Below are 24,779 nucleotides of genomic sequence, written 5' to 3'. Positions count from 1 at the left end.
CAAAGAACGTACTGCGAGTTATGTGCCTCTTGACCACTCACACGGATGTCTTAAGCCTCAATGTGTCATCTGAAAAAATTAGTAGAACTAAGTTACTTCTAACATCCAGCTTGGTCATTGAATGGTCTGAGGGCTCTCTGGAGAGAATAATAATAAGAATTGAAAACTGTTTTCCTCTTTTCTTCTTCTCCTCAACTTTAAATGTGACTTTGTGACTGTGATCGGTAAGCAAATAAAATTTTTCCTACAAACAGTACATAACCCAGTATCCTTTACATTATAAGAAGAAAAAGGAAGAAAGGGAAGGGAAAGGTACAAAGGAGTTTACATTTTTCAAGTGTGGCTGGGAGCCACACGTTGTACGAGTATCTGTGTGCACGTGGAATCTCTCAATAACCCTACCAGGAAGATGGCATTAGCCCCACTTGAAGGATCAGAAAATGGAGATTCAGAGAGGTTAGGTCACTTGCCCAAAGACACAGAACCAAAGCAGACCTAGGATTCCGACTCAGGCATGCCTGGGATTCAAAGCCAATGTTCTTTCCACTGTGCCATGCTGCACCCCTAGCAACAATGTCAGAAGCTGGTCTGCGTGGGACGCTGTGGAGCAGCCTGAGTTAAGAGCCTGCTGATTACAGATGCAGGATTGAAGGGTGATTCTGTTGCATCACTTTATCCATTACAGAGAATTCAGTGGCACCTGGTAAATAAGAGGCAGTTCATGTGGATCTCGTGAAAACAGCATGACTTTATGGAGCACTCTGCTGGAATTACATTTTCTGTAATGGGATTTTACTGTATATAAATAAAGTATATGGAGAGTCAACAGCAAAGGCACAGTGCACTACTCCCAACGCATTCCCAAGGCACTCCTTTCTGTGGCTCCTTGTCCTCTTTAAAGGCACAGGGATGACATCCAGATGTTATGACTCTGATGACGTCACATCTGGTCCAGATGAGAGCTCCCACCAGGGCAAGAAACTGAAACCCAAATTCCAGCCACAATCGGACAGGTATGAGCCCTTTATCAGAAGGTGGAACCTGGGCAGAGATGGGGACCGTGCTTGGCTAAATTCTAGAAAGGCAACTCAGAAGACCTGAGACAGACAAGAGGCGGCCAGGCTCTGGCCACAGACACACATTCACAGACCCTGGCTGTGCATGGCTTGGGGTAAATCACTGCTGGTCAGCTGTCCAGCAGAGAAGGGGGCAGGAGAAGGGGGATTTGAAGATAATTTTCAGCTCTAAAACGCCATGACTCTCCCAAAGAAGATGAATACAGGAGGTAGAAATGTAAATGAAGTCACAATACACTTCCTAAGTTAGCTTTGCTTTTTAGCAAACCTACATCATATTAAATAATTCAACAAGATGCTTTCCTTATCACAACTTACTTGAAAACTACAAAATTTTTAAATACCTTCTGCTAGAAAAGAAACCATACAGCAATCAGAATCCGACTGATATTTTCAGTGTTTAGTGACAATTACCTTCTGTCCACATCAATTCCTAATGCTGCCTTAATTTTATTAAGTATTCTTCGCAGTCTCTTCCCAAATTTAAAACATGCCCACATAGACACATATGCTCCACTGTGCCTCTGTACTGTGATTAAGGCAGCTCCAAGTCCTTTATACATGTTGTTGTGTTTCACCCTCTATCCTAGGAATAGCCTCTGAAGAGTAGTAGGTCTTTATTCACCAAGAGGATTCAAGAACCAGAATTCCAAGGTTGCAAGGGACCTGACCTCTCACCTCGCTTAAATGCCCTGCTAGTATTAAAACATCCCTCAGCATCATGGCAAATGGTTGAACTGCCCTCAACCTTGAAGCAGGCCAGTCCACCCCTGCAGATCTAGTGATGGTTAGGAAGCTCTTTCCTACATTGAGCCAAAAGCCTAGCGTTTTCCCTCCTTCGCTCTGATCCTCTCCCTCAAGGTCATACCGGACATACATAGCCCCTCTTCCTCGTGACAACCTGTCAGCCCTTTGATCATCTGAAGACAGCTCTTGTAAGCTGATTACAGGCTTCTTCATTTGCTCCTCACTACACGTATTTCTGAATCCACTCACTATCTGCTCTGCTCAGAGTGTGCCCAGTGGGTCTGGACCCCTTCAAGGACAGCGGAGCCACACCGCTCCCCAAGTATGGGCTGATGAAGCTGTGGGTTCCCCGGACACGATGACCGTGGCCACGCCAGCGCTGTGAAAGCCCCGGCTTCACCAAGCCAGCTCACTGGAAGCACCACGGCTCTCGTAGCTGCTGGAAAGCAAGTGGCTGCTAGCTGGACTAGAGGATGACCGATGACTGACAGACAGCAGCACCTCAATGCAGGAGAAGCGAGCTCCTCCCGAGGACGGGAACGTGAGGCTGAAGACAAAGCCGGCTTAGAGTGAGCTGTGCGCTTTATCAGGGCCTGACAAATACGTTCAACAGCTCACCTGGGGCAAAGAAAAGAAAGCCTTAAGAAAAAAAATAGCATTCAGTTTTCCTAGGAAGCATCCTTTAGTATTTCTCTGTCTTCTACATATATATGTTCATGGGCCCTGCCTTCTCTAGGTACTTGCACTTTTGTTTTCCCTTCTACATTGGGTAAGAGATTGATGGAATTTCAGTGAACAAATGACCATGACATTTGCCAGTGGGTGTTGATTAACACAGCAGAATGCCTTCAGTTCCAGCTGACTCCTAAGAGAAAATGTAGGACATGTGAAGGCGGAAAAGAAATCCCAGATGAAGAAGTCTTCCTGAAAGGTCCCCCAAATAATCTGCAACCACAATGTACAATATGACCTTCTTCTTACCTTTCCGGAGAAGCAGAAAAACATAGGGAAGCTAAGGTCAGCCTGGGTCATTCCATTTCATCAAGAAGGAATGGTATGGTATAGCTGGGAGGGCAGTTAGTGAAAACCAAGGCTTTTGTGTTACCAGAAGACTTCTGTTGTAGCAGAAGCTGTGAATCTCGGCCACTAGCTTACACCAAATCTCATGGCAAGATCCACAGGGTCCAGACACAACAAGGCAATTCTAATGGCATCATAGACTATACCCTAGGCTACTGGTCCAGTGAATCTGAGGAATTTGGAAACTTACATCTTTCCTCTGGCATGCCCCACTGTCATTTACATTTTTTTTCTTTCTGGCATGGATATACTGCTTCCTCTTTCACTTTCCTATCTCTCAACCATTTTTTCTGCCTTGAAAATATCTTCCTTTCAGCACTGCCTGGCATCCAACATACAGTCAATAAACATTAGTTCCTTTTGCCTAGCACCTCCGTCCTCTCCACCTCCTCTCGGAGCCCCCTGAAGGTCATTCATCCAGCAGGTATCCAGAAAACTGGGCTGGTGACACGTGTACACCACTGAGGAGAAAAACCATCCTCTATAAAATGCACTGGGCCATTGACTGCTAAATCCCTCAAAAGCTTCCACAAGTCCCCTGAGACCTCTTCTGAAAGTCTCTCTCTACATCTCTTACTCAACTCTGTGTAAATTAAATAACAGAATATAAAAAAGTTTCTCCCACTTCCACTGCAGATGTGCAGAGTAGTATCCATTGATTCATATAACAAATATGTATACTAAGGGCCTATATTTGAGACTCAGCCCTGGTAACCCAAAGACAATAAGACACAGTCCCCATCATCAAAAAGCAGGCAGACAGTGGGAGATAACCAATTCAATATCTACTCATAATGCAAGGTGGTAAATCTTATCTGATGAACAAAGGCACAAAGAGGAGTTGTGGGGAAAGATTGAGGAAAAGTTGCTGAGGCTTCCAAGATGAGCAGGGTTTCAGCTGAAGGTGTGAAAGTGTGGGAAGTGGTTAGAAAACTAGGATGAAGCCCCCCACAGCTGGGTGAGAAGCTGTATTTAAAAAGAAAAAAAAAAAGGCTAGTTGAATAGATCGGAAATAGGTTCTACAAGGTCTTAAATGCTAAACTAAGGAGTGGAGATTACCCTTCTAAAACAAAGACTTCCTAGCAAAGGAATGATGTGGTCATATCTATACTTTGAGAAGCATCTCTGTCAGGGATGTAATCCAATCCCCTAGAAAGACGATGACAGATTAGCAGGGGGACTCTTGGATCTGTCCACTGGGCTTCATGTTCATTGCCTTCACTCTGGTCCAGGCCACCATCATCCCTCACCCTTTGAAGAGCGTCCCTGCCCTTGAGGAAAGGGGAACCAGATTTTATTTTTGCTGGTAATGACTGAGGCTATGGTTTTAATGGGCAAAGCAGGGTCTCTTGTGACAGAAAAGGAGAAAATACAGCTGTTTGGGAAGGATATAAAGAGGGGGTGTGTGCAATAGCCTCCAATTTGGTCTTTTCAAGTCTTATCACACATCATTCTAATCCATTCTTCTCACTGAAGCCAGAGTGATCTCTCTAAAATCCAACCATGGTCCTATCATCTCTATGGTTCTTGTTGCTCTTAAGATAAACTATAATTTCCTTAACCCGGCTAACTGGGTGGGTAGCGATGCCAGCTAACCACAATGAGAAAAGGTTTAGCAGAAGAAAGAAATTACTATCTGTTGAGTGCCGACTATATGACCAGCACGACCCTATAAAATGTACATGGTCTATCCCACTGAGACCTGCCTTGTGAGAAAGTTACCACTATTCTCGTTTAATAAATGATGATCCCAGGATGCAGATTGTAATGATTTGCTCGTGAGAAACAGAGCTAGGGTTTGAACTTAGGTCTAAGTCCATCTCAACACATTGTCACCATGGAACCAGAGGAGAAGGAACAATGCCTTCTAAAAGGAGTTGGAGTGGGAAGTGGAAACAGGGGTGGTCTTTGAGCAAAATGGACCTTCCCTGTTGTATAGTCATCTACGTTTATTTAATCTTTATGCCCACTCAAAACTCTTTATTCCTTGGTCCTGATTTGAGCCCTGCCTTTGACCCTCCATATTTGGTATTCATCTTGATTACCTCCCAATAACATTTCATCAAATTTAAAATTATTATTTCCTCAAATATATATTTCTGCCCCAGTATCTCTCTCTGGGCTCCTGCTGATACTCCAACGACACATATATCAGACCAACTGACATTGTCTCATAATCACCAAGGCTCTCTTCATTTTTTTAAAAAATATTTTTTCTCCCTGTCCTTCTGTTTGAATAATTTATATTGACCTGTCTTCAAGTTCACTGATCCCTTTTCTAATGTAAGGTCCTTTCTGTTAAGATCATCCAATCATAGCTTTTTAAAAAAAATTTCAGATGCTATATTTTTCAGTCCTAGAAATTCTATTTCTTTTTTTATAGTTTACATTTTTCTAATATAGCTTATATTACTCTATTACCCCATTCTGTCCATCTTTTCCTGTAAATTGTTTAACGTATTTAGAATATCTGTTTTAAGTCCTTGTCTGCTAATTTCAACATCTGACTCTTCTCTGGGCCTGCGTCTATTGACTTTTTTTCTTTAACTATTAATCTTTTTTGCTGTTGTTTCTTCATGTCTGATAATTTTATTGCATATTAAAACACTGTGGATGATATGTGCTAAATTTTGTAACTTTTCTCCAAAAAATGTTGACTTTTTTCCTGGCAAGCAATTAAATCTGGGTCATCTTGATCCTGTGGAAGCTTAGTGTTAGATTTTACAAGAATGGGTTTATTTTGCTTTTTCCCCTTAGCCCTAAGATGTAACCCTTTACCCTGGGTTTACTCCTAAGACATGGCCTTCCTAGAGTTCCAAGGAAAAGCCTAAAGTGTTTACAATTCTCTCTAACTTAGTAGGACCTGAACTCCAGCGTTCTCATAGAACCAAGCACCTGCTGAAATCTCAGCCTTTTAGCGGTTGCTTTCTCCAAGGTTTCCTTGGAGTCTCACCCTGTACATGCACAGAGCCAGCCACAGGTTTGAGGGGACTTGGTACAGAGAGTTTGGGGCTCCCCCCCTCTATTGCTCCTTCCTTACAGAATGTTTCCCATTGATTTACAGCTACTCTAGCAGCCCTTAGACTCAGCCTCTGCTTCTTCAGCCTAGTAAGCTAGCCACTTTCTATTTGTACTCTCTCTTTTAAATAAGCAACTGTGAACTAGGAAGTGCCCTCAGGGAAAAAGCTGGTTAAATGTGGTGCTTACCAAGTTTGTTGCCCGTATTTCAGGAACTGTGTTCCCTCCAGGTGCTGCCCAGAGACCCAACATTTGGGTCCTCTCCAGTCCCTTCAGACAACTGAATTTTTAAAAAATGTTTTGTCTAGAGATAAAATTATTATCAGCTGGAGGTTCAGAAGCATACTCAATTTCAGAAATCTGCTGACTTACAATTTAAACCCAAATTCAGCTGATAACAAATATCTGACATTCCATCCCAAGAGTTCTGGGAGCTGGAAGAGTTAAGAGATTTATGTAAATGCTGATTTATTTCATTGATAAGTGTTTAGTCTTATCTTAAGCATTGATTTCACATTTTAAATCACATCACCACAGTCTGTTGACCTGCGCTCCCTTGCATACTTTGCATATACCAGAAGTACAATTTGAAGTGCTTCTAAACTGTTCAATGTATTGTGGAACAACCCATTTTGAATGGAATCCAATGCACACATTCAACGTGATTCTGAATGGTTTAATTCAATCCATTCCATCTAAAAATGCAAGTAATATGGATCTATAAGTAGAGCAATAATAATATCTAAATACTCTCTACAAAGGATTTGTATCTGTTTTTAGCTAACGTATCATGTTAAAGGACCATTTAAATGCTTAATATATGGGGATAGAAAATATTCTAAAAGTACAAAGATATAGCATTTAAGAAAGATACACAAGTGCAAGTTAAGCTTTATCATCATCATTATTATTATTATTAATTAAAGACAGTGTGTGTTCAAGCCAGAAGTACTAGGCTAGGAGGCAACATTCTCCTAAATGGCGTCCCTGCTTTTTTTCTCACCATCCTAAACACTCTATCTTCAACACAGCAGCAAAAGTGATTCTTTTAAAAAATAGGTCATATGACGTTACTCCTCTGCCCCAAATCCTGTAAAGGCTCCCCTTGGCATGCAAAGTCAAAGTCAAAGTCAAAGTCAAAGTCCCCACAGTTACCAAAGGCCCTTCATGATTTAACTCCCTCTTCATCTCTGGCCTCAGCGACTACTGCTCCCTCCTTGCTTGTTACACTCCAGCATACAGGCCTCATGCCAGGCACACCCCTGCCTCAGGGCCTTTGCACTTGTAGTCCTTCTGCCTAGAATGTTTTTTCCCACAGATATCTGTATAGTAACCTCCCGTGCCTCTTTTAGGTCTTTGCTTAAAGATTACCATTTCATTGATGCCTCCCTGACTGTCTTATTTTAAATTGCAATCCCTCACCCCACCCCCAACCAGGCATTTCCTCTTCTCCTCCCCTGCTTTATTTTAATCAATAGCACTTATCACAATCTGACATCCCACAACAAATATTTTACCTATTTATCTTGTTTTCTGTCCTACCCTACTAGAGTGTAAGTTCCTTGAAGGGAGGTATTTTTTCTGTTTGTCTCCTGCTACAATAAATCATGTGATGAATAAGTGAATAAATTAGTTGAGTGCTAGACCTAGTTCTACCATTAACTAAGTAGCCTGACCTTGGGACAGGTGCTTAATCTCTCTGAGCCTCAGTCTTCTCAGAATTAAACACAAAGAAAAAAATTAAATTATATATATGAAAACACTTTATAATATGAAATTTACTACCCAAATGTAAAAGTTGGCTGTTGGTGGTGGCATTGTTTTTACAGCCACTTCATTACTAGGTAGATTAAAAATGTCCTACATGGAAGAAAAAAAACAGGGATGAAATTTCAGTCCAGTTACCAATGCATTAACAGCAATTGGAGAGCTATTTGCCATTCAGCTGGTGCACCTGTTTCCAGATGTTTGTGTGGGTCACTGAAGGCCTCTGTATTGGCACCAGGAATAAAGCACATACTATTTGCTTGGGAATCCAGCTCATTTTTTCCATGTGGGAAAGCAAGGCCGGATGCTGAACCTGTGCCTACAGGGCCTTCTCCGTCCTGAGGTCACCTTTGCACATTTCTACTACAAAGCTATTAAGGTAAGGCCTAGCCAAAGGACATACTTGCCAATCGCGAGTTATTCAGCCAAAAGAAAGGAAGGCTAGGAAGCAGTTCCCATGCATTCCTGACAGCCCACTTGCAGTTCTCACTCCAAGCTCCTAGTGTGATCATATTCCTGAAATTTCCCCAGATGGCCCGCCCCAAATCCACCCTCCCTTAATGTTCCCTACGAGGTGAATACAAACTCTTCCGCTCTTCCCAATGCAAATGTCACTGCCGCCTAGACAAAGGTCATACACCAACGAAAGGAAGCCTGGTGGAAAAGAGGGTGACAAGAAATTCTCCCAAGTACTAAATGGACACATGGGTGGTCAGAAGCAAGATGAATGCAGCCTTCCACATGGAGACATTTTCATCTTGACCTGACAAGTGACCATCTTTTGGAAATTAAGAAAATGGAAAAGGGTCATCACATAGAAAGGCATTCGAGATTCAATGGACTGCACAGGGGGTTTTAGGGGAGACCAGAGATGTGGCTAAAAAAATAAAATGTCTTTTTCCCACAAACAAAACAGTACTGATTCCTGAGTAGGCATGACTGTGGAAAGCCACATCTGGAAAGCCACATTTGTTCATGATAAGGTCTACCATGAGCTATCAGTTAATTCTTTCCATATTATCATGAGTCTTGGGATCACAGCTGAGACTTGGAAGGATATATGGTGGGATGTACACCAGAAGGATATCCATCTGGCAAGCACCACTGTTGGTCCCAGTGTCACTGGGCTCAACAAGGAAACTTGGTCTTGGTCAACTACGATCTTTATCTAAGTCTCGGGGCACTGATGACACAAGGGGAAAATGAAAGGTGTTTTGTGGAATAGCTCCTGGTGTATACGGACACCGGGGGTTTTGCTGTTCCTCCAGACACAAGAATTTAGGAAAAGTTCACAGGGTCTTTCATCATTGCTCACACTATTTTGGCCAAAGGCATGCCAAGCTAAACGATCGTTTCTCAGCATGGATCAAACATGTCACTTCAACTGAATCTCATTTCCTAGGGTTTCAGTGCTAACATTTCCAGTTATCCCTGGCAAAAACAGAACTGGCACTGTTTGATTTTGATTTCCTTAAAAAAACTATACGTTGTATTGGATGTAAGAAATTTCATTCATAGGAATTACTTTACTTTTATTTACTTTATTTATACACTGCATCATTCCAAAAGAAGAATTTGAGACAACTTACCAAAAACAAACAAACAAACAAAAAACACATGAAGTAATAAATAATGAAAATAAAATGAGAGAAAAACATAAGTGAGCCAGTAAATAGTTTCCCATCTTGAATCCCACAATGTTTGGCAGTGAGAACCACAGATAGTTTTACCTATTCTGTCTGTGAAAACTGGAAAGTAGAGAAAACGCACTCTGATAAACATGTCTCCTGCTACCCTCCTACGCATTCACAATATTAAGCCAAAAGCACGAGAAAGAGCTCCAGGTGAAAGAGCCCAGCTGTTACGTCTTTGCAGTGGGCAGCATTCCTGAGGCTTCGTCATTTCTTGGCTGCTTAGCCATTTTCATCATTTTGATACTCTGAAAGCATGCCACATCCAGAAGCAAGCCGGCCCCCAGCCCTCAGGCCCTCTCTGGAGTTGCTTTTTCACCCTGGGCTGCTGAGGTTCAAGACTGGAATGTGCACGGGAGCACGTCCCCTGGTCACAAGATCTGGGGCGAGAACAGGAGAGAAGATGTCTGCCCCTTAGATCCAGCTTTGCTGGAGACATAACCTTCTGTCACCTGACTATGTGCCTATTTCTTTGTTTTACCCAAATCTGTAGAGGCAGTCTGTCTACTGTGACTCTATTTTCAAACGTTTGACCAAATGGTTACAAATTTCAACAATTTGATTAAATGCCCAAGTGAAAATGGTCATTCAGTCAAATTAAAGAGGTTTCCATCACTTAAGCAACTATACTTATATATGCTTCTGACTCATGAATATACATTTAACCCATGCTCAGATACACGGAGCAAAACGGTAAACCCAGGAAAAAAACAAAGCTGCTTTCCTAATCAACTGGAGGTCAAGGTAACCAATAGTTGATAAAGAGAAACTTCTCTTTAGAGAAATATTCCAGTTCATAAATAAAGGGAAATGCAAGAATTTAAATGTCACCATCTTGCAGCTTCTAATAAAATAATAGGTCAAGGCAATGATCATTAGGGGCTGCTAACTTCACCAAAAGAAAGAGAGCCAGTTATTAAATGCCTCCTGGACGGCTTACACACCCCACCTATAGATTCAGATCAGGCCTCTAACTCCCAATTTGTAGAAAATACAGAGGCTTTTCAAGCATGTTCATTCAATCCAGACTGAAGGAGATGATACAGAATAAATGATCTAGTTTCTTAAACAAATAAATTATAAGGAAAAATAAAGAGAGAGAGAGAGAGGGACTTACCTGGTGGCGCAGTGGTTAAGAATCCGCCTGCCAATGCAGGGGACCCGGGTTCGAGCCCTGGTCCGGGAAGATCCCACATGCCGCGGAGCAACTAAGCCCGTGCACCACAACTACTGAGCCTGCACTCTAGAGCCCTCAAGCTACAATTACTGAGCCCGCATGCCACAACTACTGAAGCCCGTGCGCCTAGAGCCCGTGCTCCTCAACAAGAGAAGCCACCACAATGAGAAACCCACGCACCACAACAAAGAGTAGTCCCCACTTGCCAAGACTAGAGAAAGCAACGAAGACCCAACACAGCCAAAAATAAATAAATAAATAAATTTATTTTTAAAAAAAAGAGAGAGAGAGAGGTGAACCTAGAGATTAAAAGAGACTATTTATGTCAACCCATTGCAGTGTATGGACTCTATTTGGACCTTGATTCAAACAGGTGATTTGAAAAAACGTTTATGAGACGATAGTGGAAATATGGACTCATGGGATATTTGATGATACTAAGGAACTATTTTTTTAGGTGTGACAATGGCGTTGTGGTATGTTTTCTTAAAAACTGCTCTTAAAAAGAGGTATGTGCCAAAGTATTCCTGGATGAAATGATCTGATATCTGAGATTTACTTTGAAATAACCTGGGATGAAGAAGAGAGAGTGAATGGGACTAGAGATGAGACACATTAGCCCTGAGTGATAACTGCTCAAACTGAGTTAGTGAGGCTTCACTATATTAGTCTACATTTATGTATGGTTGAAATTTTTCACAATAAAGAATGAAAAAATAAATACTTTTTAAAACTCCACTGAAAGAAATAATATTGATAGAAAATTCCCTAAAAGTTATCTAGTCCATCGATTGTTTTAGATACAATACAAGTAACTTCTTTCTGGGTTAAGCCAGGGAAGCACACTGTGGCACCCGTGGGGGGAAGGTGGACCGAATTGTTCCTGGTGGATGTCAGGAGCCCAAAGACAAGAGTGGTGCGACCAAGGGCTCATGAATCTCCTCTCAGTGCTCACGCTGAGGGCGCCGTCAGCAGTACTGCTGACTGTCTTACATCACAGTGTCCTCCTTATAAGTACCCTGAAAGAAATTTCTTTCTGGTTCTAGAATCAAGAAACTTTACGGTTCCCCCAATCATGTAGATTTTCAGGATCATTAAGTAAAACTGAAAATCACCACTTCACACCCATTAGGCTATTAACAAATAAAAATAACAAGCGTGGTCAAGAAGGTGGAGAAATTGGAACCCTGTGCTTTGCTGACGGGAATGTAAAATGGTTCAGTCTTTGTGGAAAATGGTATGCAGGGGTTTCTCAAAAAAAGAAACAGGGAATTATCATATGATCCAGCAATTCCACTTCGGGATGTATTTGCCAAAAGAACTGAAAGCAGGGTCTCAAAGAGATATCTGTACACTCATGTTCATAACGCTATTATTCACAATAGCCAAAATGTGGAAGCAACTCAAGTGTCCATTGACAGGTGAATAGATAAACTAAATATGGTATGTGCACTCAAAGGAATATTACTCAGCCTTAAAAAGGAAGGAAATTCTGACACATGCCACAGCCTGGATGAACCTTGAGGCCATTATGCTAAGTGAAATAAGCCAGTCACAAAAGGACAAATAGTGTAGGATTCTGCTTGTATGAGGTACCTAGAGTAGTCAAACTCATAGAGAAGGAAAGTCAAACGGTGGCTGCAGGGTCTGTGGGAAGGGGAAATTGAGTGTTATTATTTAATAGGTATAGAATTTCAGTTTGGAAAGACAAAAAGTTCAGGAGACGGATGGTGGTGATGGTTGCCTAACAATGTGAATGCACTTTTTAAGTGCACTGAACTGTGCACTTAAAAATGGTTAAAATGGTAAACTTTATGTTATGTATATTTTACCACAATTCTAAAAAACTGAAACCAATCATACAACCAACTGATCTTCATGTTGCCGCTAGGAAACACAGAGCCACATTTGTGGCCAAGTTTTATAAATTATATAGTATTATAGCATGCCCTCTTTGCATATTTTACTTCTCATATTTTTCTTTGGTCTAATATTCACCTAATTCTAATGTATGTTATTTTGCCATTTCTTATATATATTTTAATTTTCCCTTATTTCATTTTATAGCAAGGCCCAAGAAACTTGTCTAAAGTCACGTACCAGGATCTATCTGATTCCAAAGACCTCAGTGAATTCTGAATTCTCTGGGGACTTCTCCGCAACTTTTGGTGGGCAGGGCGTGCTTACTTTCTGGTTCTTACAAGCATTCCACGTAGTTGAGGTTGATGGGTACGTGCTCTCCAGACAAGTGTTACTTTGTCAGACACTATTTGACCCACTCCTTCCTACTAGGGGTGCAGTTCCTCTCTCTTGGCACAGAAATCCCCTCCCGCACTCCTGCTGCCACGCTGTCACCCTCTCCACTCCAGGACACCCTCTCCAACACCACGCCTGTGCCTTCTCGAGCAGGACCAGAGCCATCCCGAGCAGTGCCACACAAACCAAAAGGAATTTTCAACACAGGCTCTGGAAAGTCTCCTCCCCTTTGCCTATATTATCATCAGACCTTTCCATACTCGAAAAGGAAATGTGATCATCACACACACAAGAGAGGTACATAAAATAAAATGTGTCTTACAACATGTCTCCAGACGACCAGCTGCTGTCCCTTAAAGGTGCTTCAGATCACCATGGAAGGAAGGCCTATTTTTGTTTCCCCAAATGCCTCCTCACTTAAGAAGTTCATGCCAGTGAGCAACCTGCTGTTCTAAGGATCTTGTGAATTTAGACTGTTTAGTTAATTACAAACACATTTCAAAGTCATTCTTTCTGGCCTTTTTCCTAGAATGAGTGACTGCAGCTCCACAGCTCACAGAATGGTCTTCAATAGTTTTCAGTCAAGGTTCAGGGAGAAATATGCCACACCGGGATTTGATTATTTACCAACATAATGTTGGATCCTAGCCAATGAGACACTAATATATTTTCCATTGAAGTTGGACGTATTGCCTGCTGCTTTCAATGCTGTTTTCTTGGCTGGCAGACAAAGTAATTGTGGCTGTTTCTAATTCACCTCTAATTCAAGTCGGGGCGGTGGGGGGGCGGGGGGGGAATATCTTATGATTGGTTCATCTTACAGACACTGATCTCTTCTCCCTTGGGGTACAGAAGGTGAGTCCCCCAGAGTGAGGCCTGCCTATGGGCCTCTGACAGCCACTGGCCTCTGCTCTGGGATCAGTCCTTCCACACAGCTAGTCAGGAAAGAGTCTAGCAAATTCTTGGCCCCCTGGCTCAAAACAGAGAAGTGTAACAAGAGCATAGCACACTTTCATGATGTCTTGGATTGTCTTTTGCTCCCTCTTGTTTGAAGAGCCCAAGAGAACCTGACATAGAGAACAGGTTTTGCAGTGGTTTGAGTTCCCAGAGCCATCGCTATCAGGCTAGTAGGAGCCTAAAAACCTACAGCGACACTAAGAATTCGCAGAGGTACTTCTGCTGTGGTTGCTTGGTATCCATCAATTCCTGACCACTACAGTTTCTCACTGCAGAATTTTACCTCTCACTAAACAGCCTGGATATGGGTTTCTAAATGATACGATCAAAGAATTTAGAGTTAGGAATAATTTTTCCAAAAAGGTTTAACACTCTGAAACAGAGAAAATTCTCATTAACTGAGAAGAAAGGATCTTAAAGGCTATTTACTTCCACTTCCCAACTGGGTAGGAACGATCTCTCATTTGAATACCTCTACTGATGGAGAGTTCATTACCCTACATCATTGGACAGTATTAGTACAATATTAGAATTGCAAGGGTATAATCAGATAATTCCCCATCTCTTATTGAAATGCTACCAGCCAGGTTTTATAAATATGAATTAACTGTTCATTTCAAGTCATTCAGAAAGAATATAACAATATTTACTGAGTAAAATCCTGGAAGTTGTGTAACTACTGGTGTTGATGCTATACGGTACATAATGTAAGTCTACTGCATTGGAATTTTTTCATTTGTTTATTTCATTTTATATCTCTAAGTTCATTATTTTTCAATTTCAGCTTTACTCAATGTGTATTTATTATTCTTGACACAATGTCTTATAATATACACTCTCATTAGAGGGTGACATTATATCCCATGTGCCTGAAGTCCTCCAGGTGGGTACCTCATTATTTTAACATAATTTTTACCAGCGCCCTTTTCACTCTCAAAAGTATCCTAGTTTGGATGATAAGTGTTATTATGGTCAAGTACTGAACTCGAAAGTTTTAAAAAACTGTATTTCATTTTTTCAAACTGTACTAAAAATCTTCACCAATTAAGACTGGAGCCCCCAACCCCTGACTTCTCTGCACTCTCCTCAATTAATAAATGTCTATTTTACTTGGAAACGATAAATCTTCCTGACTATGGAGTACTTTTAATAAAGTGAATAGCTGCTCCGTGCTTAAGAACGAACACCACAGAGAGGCCGGAGGCTTGCTCCCTGGGAGGACGGAGGGACCCTCCGCCAACAGGATGTCACCTTCCTGAAGTTATCGCAAGCCGGAGAGGACCTTTCTAGGTCAGGCACAGCATGCTGGCAAGTGTCACGTGGATGTCCTCGTGCCAGAGAAAGCATTCCCTCTACTTGACCATATTGCTTTCATCTCTGGGTGCCTCAGTTTCTCCGTCTCTAAAACAGCACAGTGATGCCCACTTCACAGGGCTGTGGTGGGATTAGAGAGACGGCGGACATAGGGCACTCAGCCACCCGGAACAAAGACATTCAGTAATTGCAACATGTTCGGTTCCGCTTCTCCGGCCTGTAAAAAAGGGGCTCCCACTGACTTGAAAGAGAGCATCACACACAGACGAGTAGAAGCCCACCGGGACAGCAGGCCTATTACCCTCATTACCATTGTCCTAAAGTGCAGAGGAGAGAAAAGGGCAACAGAACGGCTAAAGAACCGTGATCACAGGAAAACAAGACAGGGATAAAACTGACTGGGCCATGAAAGAAAACCTGAAAAAATGAACGTCTTTTTGTTTTAAAAATAATCTGTGAAGATTACATGCCAGAAAGAGCTTTTAAGGAGCCGTCTATATATTCTCTGGTCACTTGGTATAATAACACATTCATACATTTTCCAGAACGGAGCCTGCCCTTGACCCTCACTCTACTCTTCCTTATATCACCCACCCTAAGCTCAATGCTAATGGCCATTCGTTCAGTGGCCACTTTCAGAGTGGATTAAATTTAAAAGTTTCTATTCAGACAGCATTCTGTAAGGTACATTCAAATGATTAACCAATAGATAATGAAATTGAAACTGGTGATACTCCTTTGGCATAAAATACTGACTTCCCAGGCTGAAGAATGAGTCTGGACAAGTAGAAAGTGCCACTGTTGCTTTGGTGATCTCACAGTCAAGTCAACGTAAGACATTCTCCTGCACGTTAATACCTGCTACTAAAATCAAATGGGGGAAAGCGATAAATAGTAGGAGACGTCACTCCAAGCAGTATTTTCCTGGCAAAAGCTGTGTCTCGAGAGTCCTTCAGAGCACTCTGGGAATACACAGAAATTCACAAATCAATTTGCTAAATCGGCTCGGCTGGAAATCATGCTTTTGTGCATGGATCCAGCTGAAAGGCATTTCCGACTCTACCAGACTCTCCCAGGAGTCCTGTAACCAGGCCAAGAGTCAGGGGACACGGTAAAAAGAGCGTGGACTTCCGGTCAGTTAGACCTGGGCTCAAATTCAAGCTCCACCATCTCTGGCTGAGGGACCTGTGATAAATCATGTGAGCTCTCTGAGAAGGGGATTATGTAATCCTACCAGCCTTACAAGGTGCTGAGAGGATTAAATGCCCGAGATATGTCAAAGAGGTGCACTTAGTTTGACTTTCTCAGTACAGCTATAAACAGCCCAAATGACAGAAGCTCACCCCAAAACCCATCCACTCCCTCACTCCACTGCAGGCCAGGTGGACAAGCCGTATCAAGTGAGGACAGTTTTGAAAACACAAATATAAAGTGCTTGCATGCACTTAACGAAAACAGAGGCCTTCATTTAAGTATCTGGAAGAGCCAAACAGCAGTTCTAATATGGCAAAATTTCTCAGATGTCAAGAGATATTCTATTTTATCATCTGTATAGTTCTGCACTGGTAGAAATTATGCACAGAATTCACTTCTTTTAAAACCACACCCCTTGGCCATTCACAGTGGGCTTCCCAGGGCTGCCTGAGGCCAGATGAGCCTTCAGCCCCAAGTATGGAAGATGCAGAAGCCAAGGGAAGGGTCTCAGAGCACCCCGTCAGCCTTCCCATTCTACAGGTGAGAAAACTGAGGCTTGGAGGGGGGAGTTGCTTGCCCAGAGTCAAACAATGAAGGCCTTCGGTTAGGATTTTTAGGAAAGCCTCTCTAAACCAAACCTTTGACAAAATAATAGTAATAATAATCTCGCCACGGAGCTTTATTCACTGATATTTCCAATTCTGTGGCAAACAATGTCATCAGTCCTTTGGGAAGGAGGCTTTCCTCCAATACCACGACAGGGGGAAATCTATGACAGGTCAGTCTCATTTTACATTTCCCAGTATGACATGGAACCTAGTTTCTAACCTAGTTTCTAGGGGTTCACAAATCTGAAAGACAAAAAAAAAAATCATCAAAAGAACCCTTGAACATTGATGTGACATTTGTTGTCCCCTGGTAACAGACACTGTGCTAGGCCTACAACTTAGGTAAAATGGCATCATCTGAACATAATTTCTCAGAGGAAAGTTAACAAATCAAATAGTTAGCAGACATCTTATAGTGACCACTGATGCTTTTTTCTTCAAAAACCAAATTCTCCATTTAAATTTCTGAACATAATAACTCCTAATCACTGACCAGTACATTTAAAAAGGTGACGGCCCATACAGAGCAAGATTTACAAACACCTAGGCAGAAGTGGGTCCCTGTTTCATAACTCTCCAACTGTTAATCATCAGTGATGACTAACTCTGGGATTAGGGAAACATTTTATCCTGAATATGCTAATTTAGAGACACTGTTGTCAGGAGGCTAATTTCTGGCTCAAAGACACTTCAATGCCTTAAGCAGTTTTACATCAAGAGCCCTTGTAGGAGACTTCCATCAGGACCAGGGGAAGCTGGAAGCTGGAGGGGGGCTGAAGAAAGGGGAATTCAGGTTTTTAGGATGAAAGAGATCATAGAATCTGTCTAAAGGCTAAGGGGAAGGAACCAGAAGAAACAAACAAACAAAAGGAATATGCTCAATTCATAATGGAAGAGAAAGAGACCATTCAATTAGATTGATTATTGATTTTTGTGGAATAACATCTCAAAACTCCTTGAATCCCAGCTTTAATAAAGATATATATATATATATATATATATATATATATATATATATATATATATATATATGGAAAAAAAATTCTTCCTGGGGAAGAAAAACTCAACTCCTAAATTATCAGGTTAATTCACAGTGTGGACATAAGAAATAGTAAATACACAGTTTGATATTTGATTTGCAAAGTGAGAAAGGAAAGCATACTAAATTCTATAGAATGAGCTTTTCTGATCCCAGATATACTAAGAACTTGATAGTTTTTTGGCTGCAAAGACTTGTAAATATCTAGAAGAGCCCAGATTTTGAAGCCCTGAGGACACTTGCTAAACTCAGAAACTTGGCACTAGGCTTTGCACACAATTTGGGTTTTCTTTCAGAGTTGTTATCTTACCAAATACAGCCATCTGTGTTCCCTCTGGGAAAGGTTCAACTGTTCTGTTGCCATTGACATGATGTTTGGCTAGAAAAAAAAAAAAAAGAAGAGAAAGAAAGAAAGAAATGCAAGTTAAGTGTAAAGTTCTACACACATACTAACACATGTCATTAAATGTGTCAGAGAGCCTAGTTCTCATGTTTAGTTAGCAACGGTACCCAAGCTCACCCTCTTAAGAGAGTTTCAACTATTTTGTTTTTAATCTCAGTTACAAAGGAGCCTAGAGATGGCCTGATTCAGGCATGTCATTTTACAAGTGAGCGCGCCCAGACCCAAGCACGTGCAGAGCCGTGCAGCGGGGTGGAGGGGGGGGCAGCAGAGCCAGCCCAGCCTGGAAGCTCCTGACTCCCGGCCAGAGGGTCCCCTGTGTGCCGGGCCGTGCCCTGGAGAACAAGGAGGGCTTGGGACTCCAGGGCGCACTGAGGTGGCTTTCCCTGAGGACTCCTGATGATCAGAAGTAAAGTGAGCTGTAAAGACAGCAGGGTAAGCCTGGGACCAATTTTTCAAGAACGGGAATAGCAGAAGACATCCTTTCACAAGTCAAGCACTGTTCCAGGGGCCAGAGACGCTTGCCTTTTAAAGACCAGACAGCCTTTCATTCCAGTGCTTCTTACTACTCGTCATCCAGCCTCGTCACCTCCACCAATCATCCTTCCCACCGAGTGCATTATCAAGGACTTCGAAATAAAAAGTGACCAGCTTATGGTTTTCCAACATTAACTTATTTTTATAACCCCCAAACTGCAACCAGATAGAGAAGACCTGAGCATGGTCCATCTACGAGTAGTCTAAGAAGATCCTCAGGAATGTCTGAATATGGGCATTTATGTTGAAAATACATCAGAAAAGAATGGCTGAAACACTTTGACACTGCATCATGGTGCACTTATATTTTGATTTCATGGGTCACATTCGATTTATTGAGCTCTGGCACAGGGCTCAGCACCAAAGCTAGGCTCTGAGGCGTTTAGAGGGGAAGACTGACATGGTCCTTGCCCTCGAGGAGTGTACAATTATCTTCAAGAGGTAAAAAATTTCAAGAGCGAACTTTACCGGAAAGCTTACCATTGTGTGCTAAGTCCTGGAGTGGGGACTAAAGGTTCTGTAAGAGTTTGCAGCAGAGGGACAGCAAGCTGCAAGGCAGAGCCAGGGTCTAGAGGAATTGCAACTAGTGTCGAGTCTAAAAGGAGGAGCAGGGTTTGGAAAGGCAGAGGGTGAGGGAGCAACTCGAGTGAGAGCCAGGAGGAGATGCAACCAAGGCAGCATCCTGGGCCAGACCAGAGTCTAGTCTGGGCGCAGCAGAGGAGACATGTTGAGAAGCAATGGCGCTTCAGGATGGATTGGTAGGCAGGCACCAGGTCATGGAAGGTCTTGGGAACCCCACCCAAATCCATGGGAACCCTAGGCAGCCTCCGCAGCACCACTGCAAGTATGTTAGAACCTGAAGGCTTACGAGGTTCAGCCTAGCTAGACGATCCCTTCAGGATACTGTCAGTTCAGCGGCTTCCCCGGATTCTTGAGGGATGGTGGCACTACCTGAAGAACAGAATAGCTGGGAGAAGGCGAGGAGCCAGGCTGAATCAGAGAACAAGCCTCACAGCCTCGAGGCTCTAACTGGCACCACCAGCAGATGCAAGAGGTCACAGGTGGCCCTGGGGCCTTGGCCAGTGCTCACGTATGGTTAGGACCACTGGTTACTGAATCCAAAGGAACGTGACGGGGCTCCACGTGGAGGCCACAGCTCTGTTCTACAGTTAGGACCCCGAAGCCCCTGTCGGAGGTTTTAAAACGTTTGCCTTTACACATATCAAGAGGTGTAAACCCTTTCAAACTCTAACCCACTAATCCCGCTCATAAAAATTTAATCTAAGGAAAAATGCAAGAGAAAAAAAAAAAAAGGTGGTAGACATAAAAATATTTATTAAAGTATTACTGGTAATAAAGAAATCTTTAAAGCAACTAAATATCCAGAAACAGAGAAATAGCTTAGAAAATTATAATTCATGATTTATCACAAGCATGGAATATCATGCAACATTTTAAATAGAGAATTTGAGAGATATATTGAAATGTGAAAAAATATTTGGGATAACAGTAAGTGAAAACAATCCTATTACACGCTGAATGTAGACTATAATAACAACTAACAAAAATATGAATGCTTATGGGAAAAGACTGGCAGAGAAATATGCAAAAACAAAAATAACTAGGAAGATTATGCAAGATATTTATCTCTATCAATTGTCTTTGTCATTGTCAGATTCTTACTTCCTAGATGAAAATATGTTTGGATTTTTAAAGTCAACAAAATTACAGATTTCTAACATTTTTTCTGCAGTACTTAGTTTCCCAGGACGGTCCGTCAGGACTTATGTATAGTCCAGTCGAAACACTACACACTTGCCATAAAGAGTGTGGCCTATTTGACATCTCCTCTGGGACGGCTCAAAAGCACCTCCAATGCAGCAGAATATCCTTCCACTGCAAACCTGACCCTCTTCCAGCATCCCTACCTCTGGGAATAGGACCACCATCCTCCTACCTTCTAGGCATCCTTGCCCATTCTCTCTCCCTCGCTACCCATATCTAATCTATCACCAAATCTGGCTAATTTTGCCTTCCAGATACCTTTAGAATCCTTCCACTTCTTCCCTTCACCGTCCAAACCACCCTAGTCCCAACTCTTACGGCCTCTTTGCCTGGACCCCTACAAGCGCCTCTAGCTCTTCCACATCCCGTTTCTAATTCATTCTTCTCAGTGTCGCCACAATTATCTTTTTTTTTTTTAAGTAGTTTTTTTTTTTTTAAACATCTTTATGGAGTATAATTGCTTTACAATGGTGTGTTAGTTTCTGCTTTATAACAAAGTGAATCAGTTATACATATACATATGTTCCCATATCTCTTCCCTCTTGCATCTCCCTCCCACCCTCCCTATCCCACCCCTCTAGGTGGTCACAAAGCACCGAGCTGATCTCCCTGTGCTATGCAGCTGCTTCCCACTAGGTATCTATTTTACATTTGGTAGTGTATATATGTCTAACTCTGATTATATAACACAAAGTCCCCGACCCTCTCCCCCACTTTCCATGGCTTCCCACTCTTAGGCTAAAGTCAGAACTCTTTAATGCAGCTTCAAAAACCCACTTGGTCTGGCCACCTCAGTCCCTCATTACCTCTACTATAGTCAGAGCTGCACCTTACACTTAGTCATTATTCCAGCAAGTAGACTACAAGCTCAGAGAAGGCAGGGCTCATATTGGTTCACTGTTTCCACAATTGCAGCACACTGTGGGACCCAGCATAGGTGTTCAATAAATAGTTGCTAAATTAACGAAGGAAAACAAACTAATAAAAAGTCTCTCTTCAGCCATTATGAAAGATATATTATTTGATACGCTAAACATATATCTCTCTTTATATGTACATGTGTCCCTCACACAAAAATGATCATTGAAAATGGCCACTCAGAGTCTCCCCAGCCAGGTGGCCTGGAGATCAAGGAACTCCTCTGTTCTAGTCCTTAAACGCCACTCCTCTTCCCTTCCCATCCACCTACTCTCATCTGAGAAAATGGATGTGGAAAGACTGGAAATGCTACCCAGAGAGGAAGGAGGATTCACATGCAACTCTCTCCTCAGTGCCAAAGTTCCCCGGGACTCTGTCTTATCTTTCATTCTAGAGCCTGAGGCCCAAAGATAACAAGCCCGGTTAACTTGATTTTGTATTTTCTCCTGAACCACAGCTGAGCCTTACATCAGTCCCTGGACAGCAAAGACACAGCATTAGCCAAGGAGAGACAGCACAGTATCCAGGGCTAAGGAACAAAACTGCCTGACCCTGAATCTCTGCCCTTCCACTTCCTAGCTGTACGACCTTGGCTTAGCAACTTAGCCTCGTTGTGCCTCCGTTTCCTCATTTGTAAGGGTTTCCTCATTTGTACCTACTTTGTGGGTTGCTCTGAGAATCAAATGAGTTAATATATGTAAAGCACTTAGAACAGTGCCTGGCATGCAGTACACATTACTTAACTGTTAGGCTAGTATTACCATCTACATGTGAACTTTGTTTTTCACAAGATCTGAGTCAGGAATGACAAATACATGGCACATAGTTACTTCTCCTCCACTTTCATGCCCGTGGCAGACATCATTAATCAATCACAGCAGACTTTCATGATCCCCAAATATGACCACAAAATCTTTTCTCAACTTAGCACCCCACAGGGTCTCTTATTCCTTCGGGGGGGCATGTGTGATGAAATCACTTTGTTATTCCTGGTCTAAGTGAATAAAACAGAAAGATGGTACAAAGAAAAGCCATTTTCTTTCTCATTTCTACATAATACATTGCAATTTTTAAAAAGACGCTTTGAATATCTCCAAAACTCTATACAGCTTTACGGATAAAAGAATGGAGGGAAATCTGAGTGCTACCTTCCATTCCATGAGGAAAGAACGGGGAGTTGTTAAAAACCAAGCAATGGCAGTGCTAGTCCTGCAAACCGAGGGCATTTTCCCATTGAAACTCTGCTGAGGCAAGTACAGGACTTGGGGGCCAAAGAACCAGAGACCCTTCAAACATATTCTAAAGGTCAAATAAGACTGGGGGTGGGGAGACTCACCTGGGAACCTAATCAGCATTTGTAATTTTTTTTTTTCAAAATTGGTGGCACATTTCACCACAGAAACAATCAAACTGACTAAACAGAAAAGTCACTCATTGATTGGGCACTAACTATTGATTACCAGCAGAGCATGACATGGAAACAGGAGGGGGTCTGTGACAGGGACAGCTGCTGCCTGGCCACAGCAGGCTGGATGCCTCCCATCTGGCTGGCTGGGCTCCGTGCGAGCATGTTCTAAAGCCCCACGCTCCAGGAGGACAACCTCTACTGATGGCCATGACGTGTCCTCAGTCAAGGGCATGTGAGGACGAGGAACAGATTTCCATTTATCTTGAAAGCCCAGTGCTCGAGGAGCAGCGAGGTTAATTAGAGCACGATTGGGTCAAAGTCAACTATCAGAGTGACTTTGAAGGGGATTTGGGGGGCACTTCAAAAGCTTTAGAAGATGATGCTGACGCTGTTTCTTGTTTTGTTTTGTTTTGTTTTATGAATATCTAATGCACTTCAGACTTTATGACTGTTTTCTTCCTTCAGAAAAATACAGTAAAACAGTTCAATAATGCATCTGCAGTAACGCAAATGCAGACATAAACCAACCGGTGATTAGCACCACGTCCTGTGCTCAAGCTGAGAGCTAAAATTCCTATCTTCTGGGTAAGGTTGTCGGGGGGACTTACAGGTAAATGGCAGGGAAGTGGGGGACTGGAGGGTGGGCCCCCAGATCCTCAGGATTCTCCTGTAGGGCCAAGCCCCTCCAGTCTGGGTGACCATGGCAACACCACCTAATTGGAGAGCCCAGGAACTGCTGCTGCTGTCCTGGGAGTCCGGGTCCACTGCTGGGCACAGAATCATCCCAGGACTGGAAAAGCTGTATATCGGATTGAAGCCTCAGAGCTGCAGACCATCTAGTGGTGCCTGCCCCCCCGTCGTGTTAGTCACCCCACAAAACCCAACGCATACTCGTCCTGTGTTACTACCAGTCATTCACGCCGCCATGAAGCTCATCGGTGGCGATTAGGTTCAGTCTGGGGCTGGAGTAAGAGTGCATTTATTTCACGAATAAGGTAACACAGATCTGTCAGGCCCCAAAACCAAACATGGTCTCACAGCCCCTCCCCTTGTCTGTTTCCTTGTGGCTCTTTCTCTAGATCCCAAATCCCTGGTGTCTCAAGGACAAGTCAGACTGGAACTAAGGCGGGTTCCTATCTGGCCCACAAGCCCGAGCCTTGGCCGAGGCTCTGTCTCCAGCAGAGGGTCCTTTGATCACACTGACTAAGCTCCTGGGCCCCGGTCCTGCCAAGGTGCCCTTCGCAGCGCTGTAAGGATGAACTGATGACCGCTGATTTGCAAAGAAAGGGCACCAGGAGTCCCGAGGATGCAGCTGAAGCCCCGTCACCCAGATGCAGGGCAGGTGCACTGGGAGAGGTCAGGTGATGATGCTTCCGGCCCCCTCTGCCCAGAGGCACTGCGCTTCTACCATATTTTTGTTCCTTACAGCGCCTGTTACTTTGGCTATGGGGTTTTAAGGTGAATGTTAATCCAGGGTGTACTCTGTATGTGAGGAGGGGGAGGGGGGAAGTTCCATGGCGGTGGGCAAGTTACGGGGAGGGCCGACCTCTGCTCTCCACCCATCCTGTGTCCAAGGAAGCTGGAGTCCTTCCTACCGATTGGTGAGGCAGGCGACTAGAGGCAGGGGGAGTCGTGGCTAGGAGCGGCTGGAGAGGCACCCCCAGCAAAGGCAATGGCGGGAGTGAGACGAAGGTGCCCCCTGCTGGGAACACCCAGAGGCGAGCGCTCCCGCAGAGCTGCAGGGGGAGAGCAGGGCCAGCCCGCACTGTCTGCCTCCCATGGTGACCGGTGACTGTGTATCTAAGTG

General features: G+C 43.1%; 1 protein-coding gene across 3 annotated transcripts in view; it reads right to left on the bottom strand.

Moving 5' to 3' along the window:
* MSRA (methionine sulfoxide reductase A) overlaps window positions 1-24,779 on the bottom strand; it is a 377,340-nt gene that overhangs the window by 213,077 nt on the left and 139,484 nt on the right. For 2 of the 3 annotated variants that reach the window (XM_082469049.1, XM_082469048.1), the window contains exon 2: window positions 18,235-18,303. In XM_082469049.1, the coding sequence (XP_082325175.1) occupies window positions 18,235-18,303 (69 nt within the window). Of the gene's footprint in view, window positions 1-18,234; window positions 18,304-20,674; window positions 21,317-24,779 lie in introns of those variants that run through there. The other variant, XM_082469050.1, reaches the window with a different exon arrangement.

The sequence above is a fragment of the Balaenoptera physalus genome (genome assembly GCF_965194825.1).
Source record: "Balaenoptera physalus genome assembly, chromosome: 7".
In the NCBI taxonomy this organism is placed as follows: Eukaryota; Metazoa; Chordata; class Mammalia; order Artiodactyla; family Balaenopteridae; genus Balaenoptera; species Balaenoptera physalus.
This window is presented reverse-complemented; position numbering and strand designations above follow the sequence as displayed.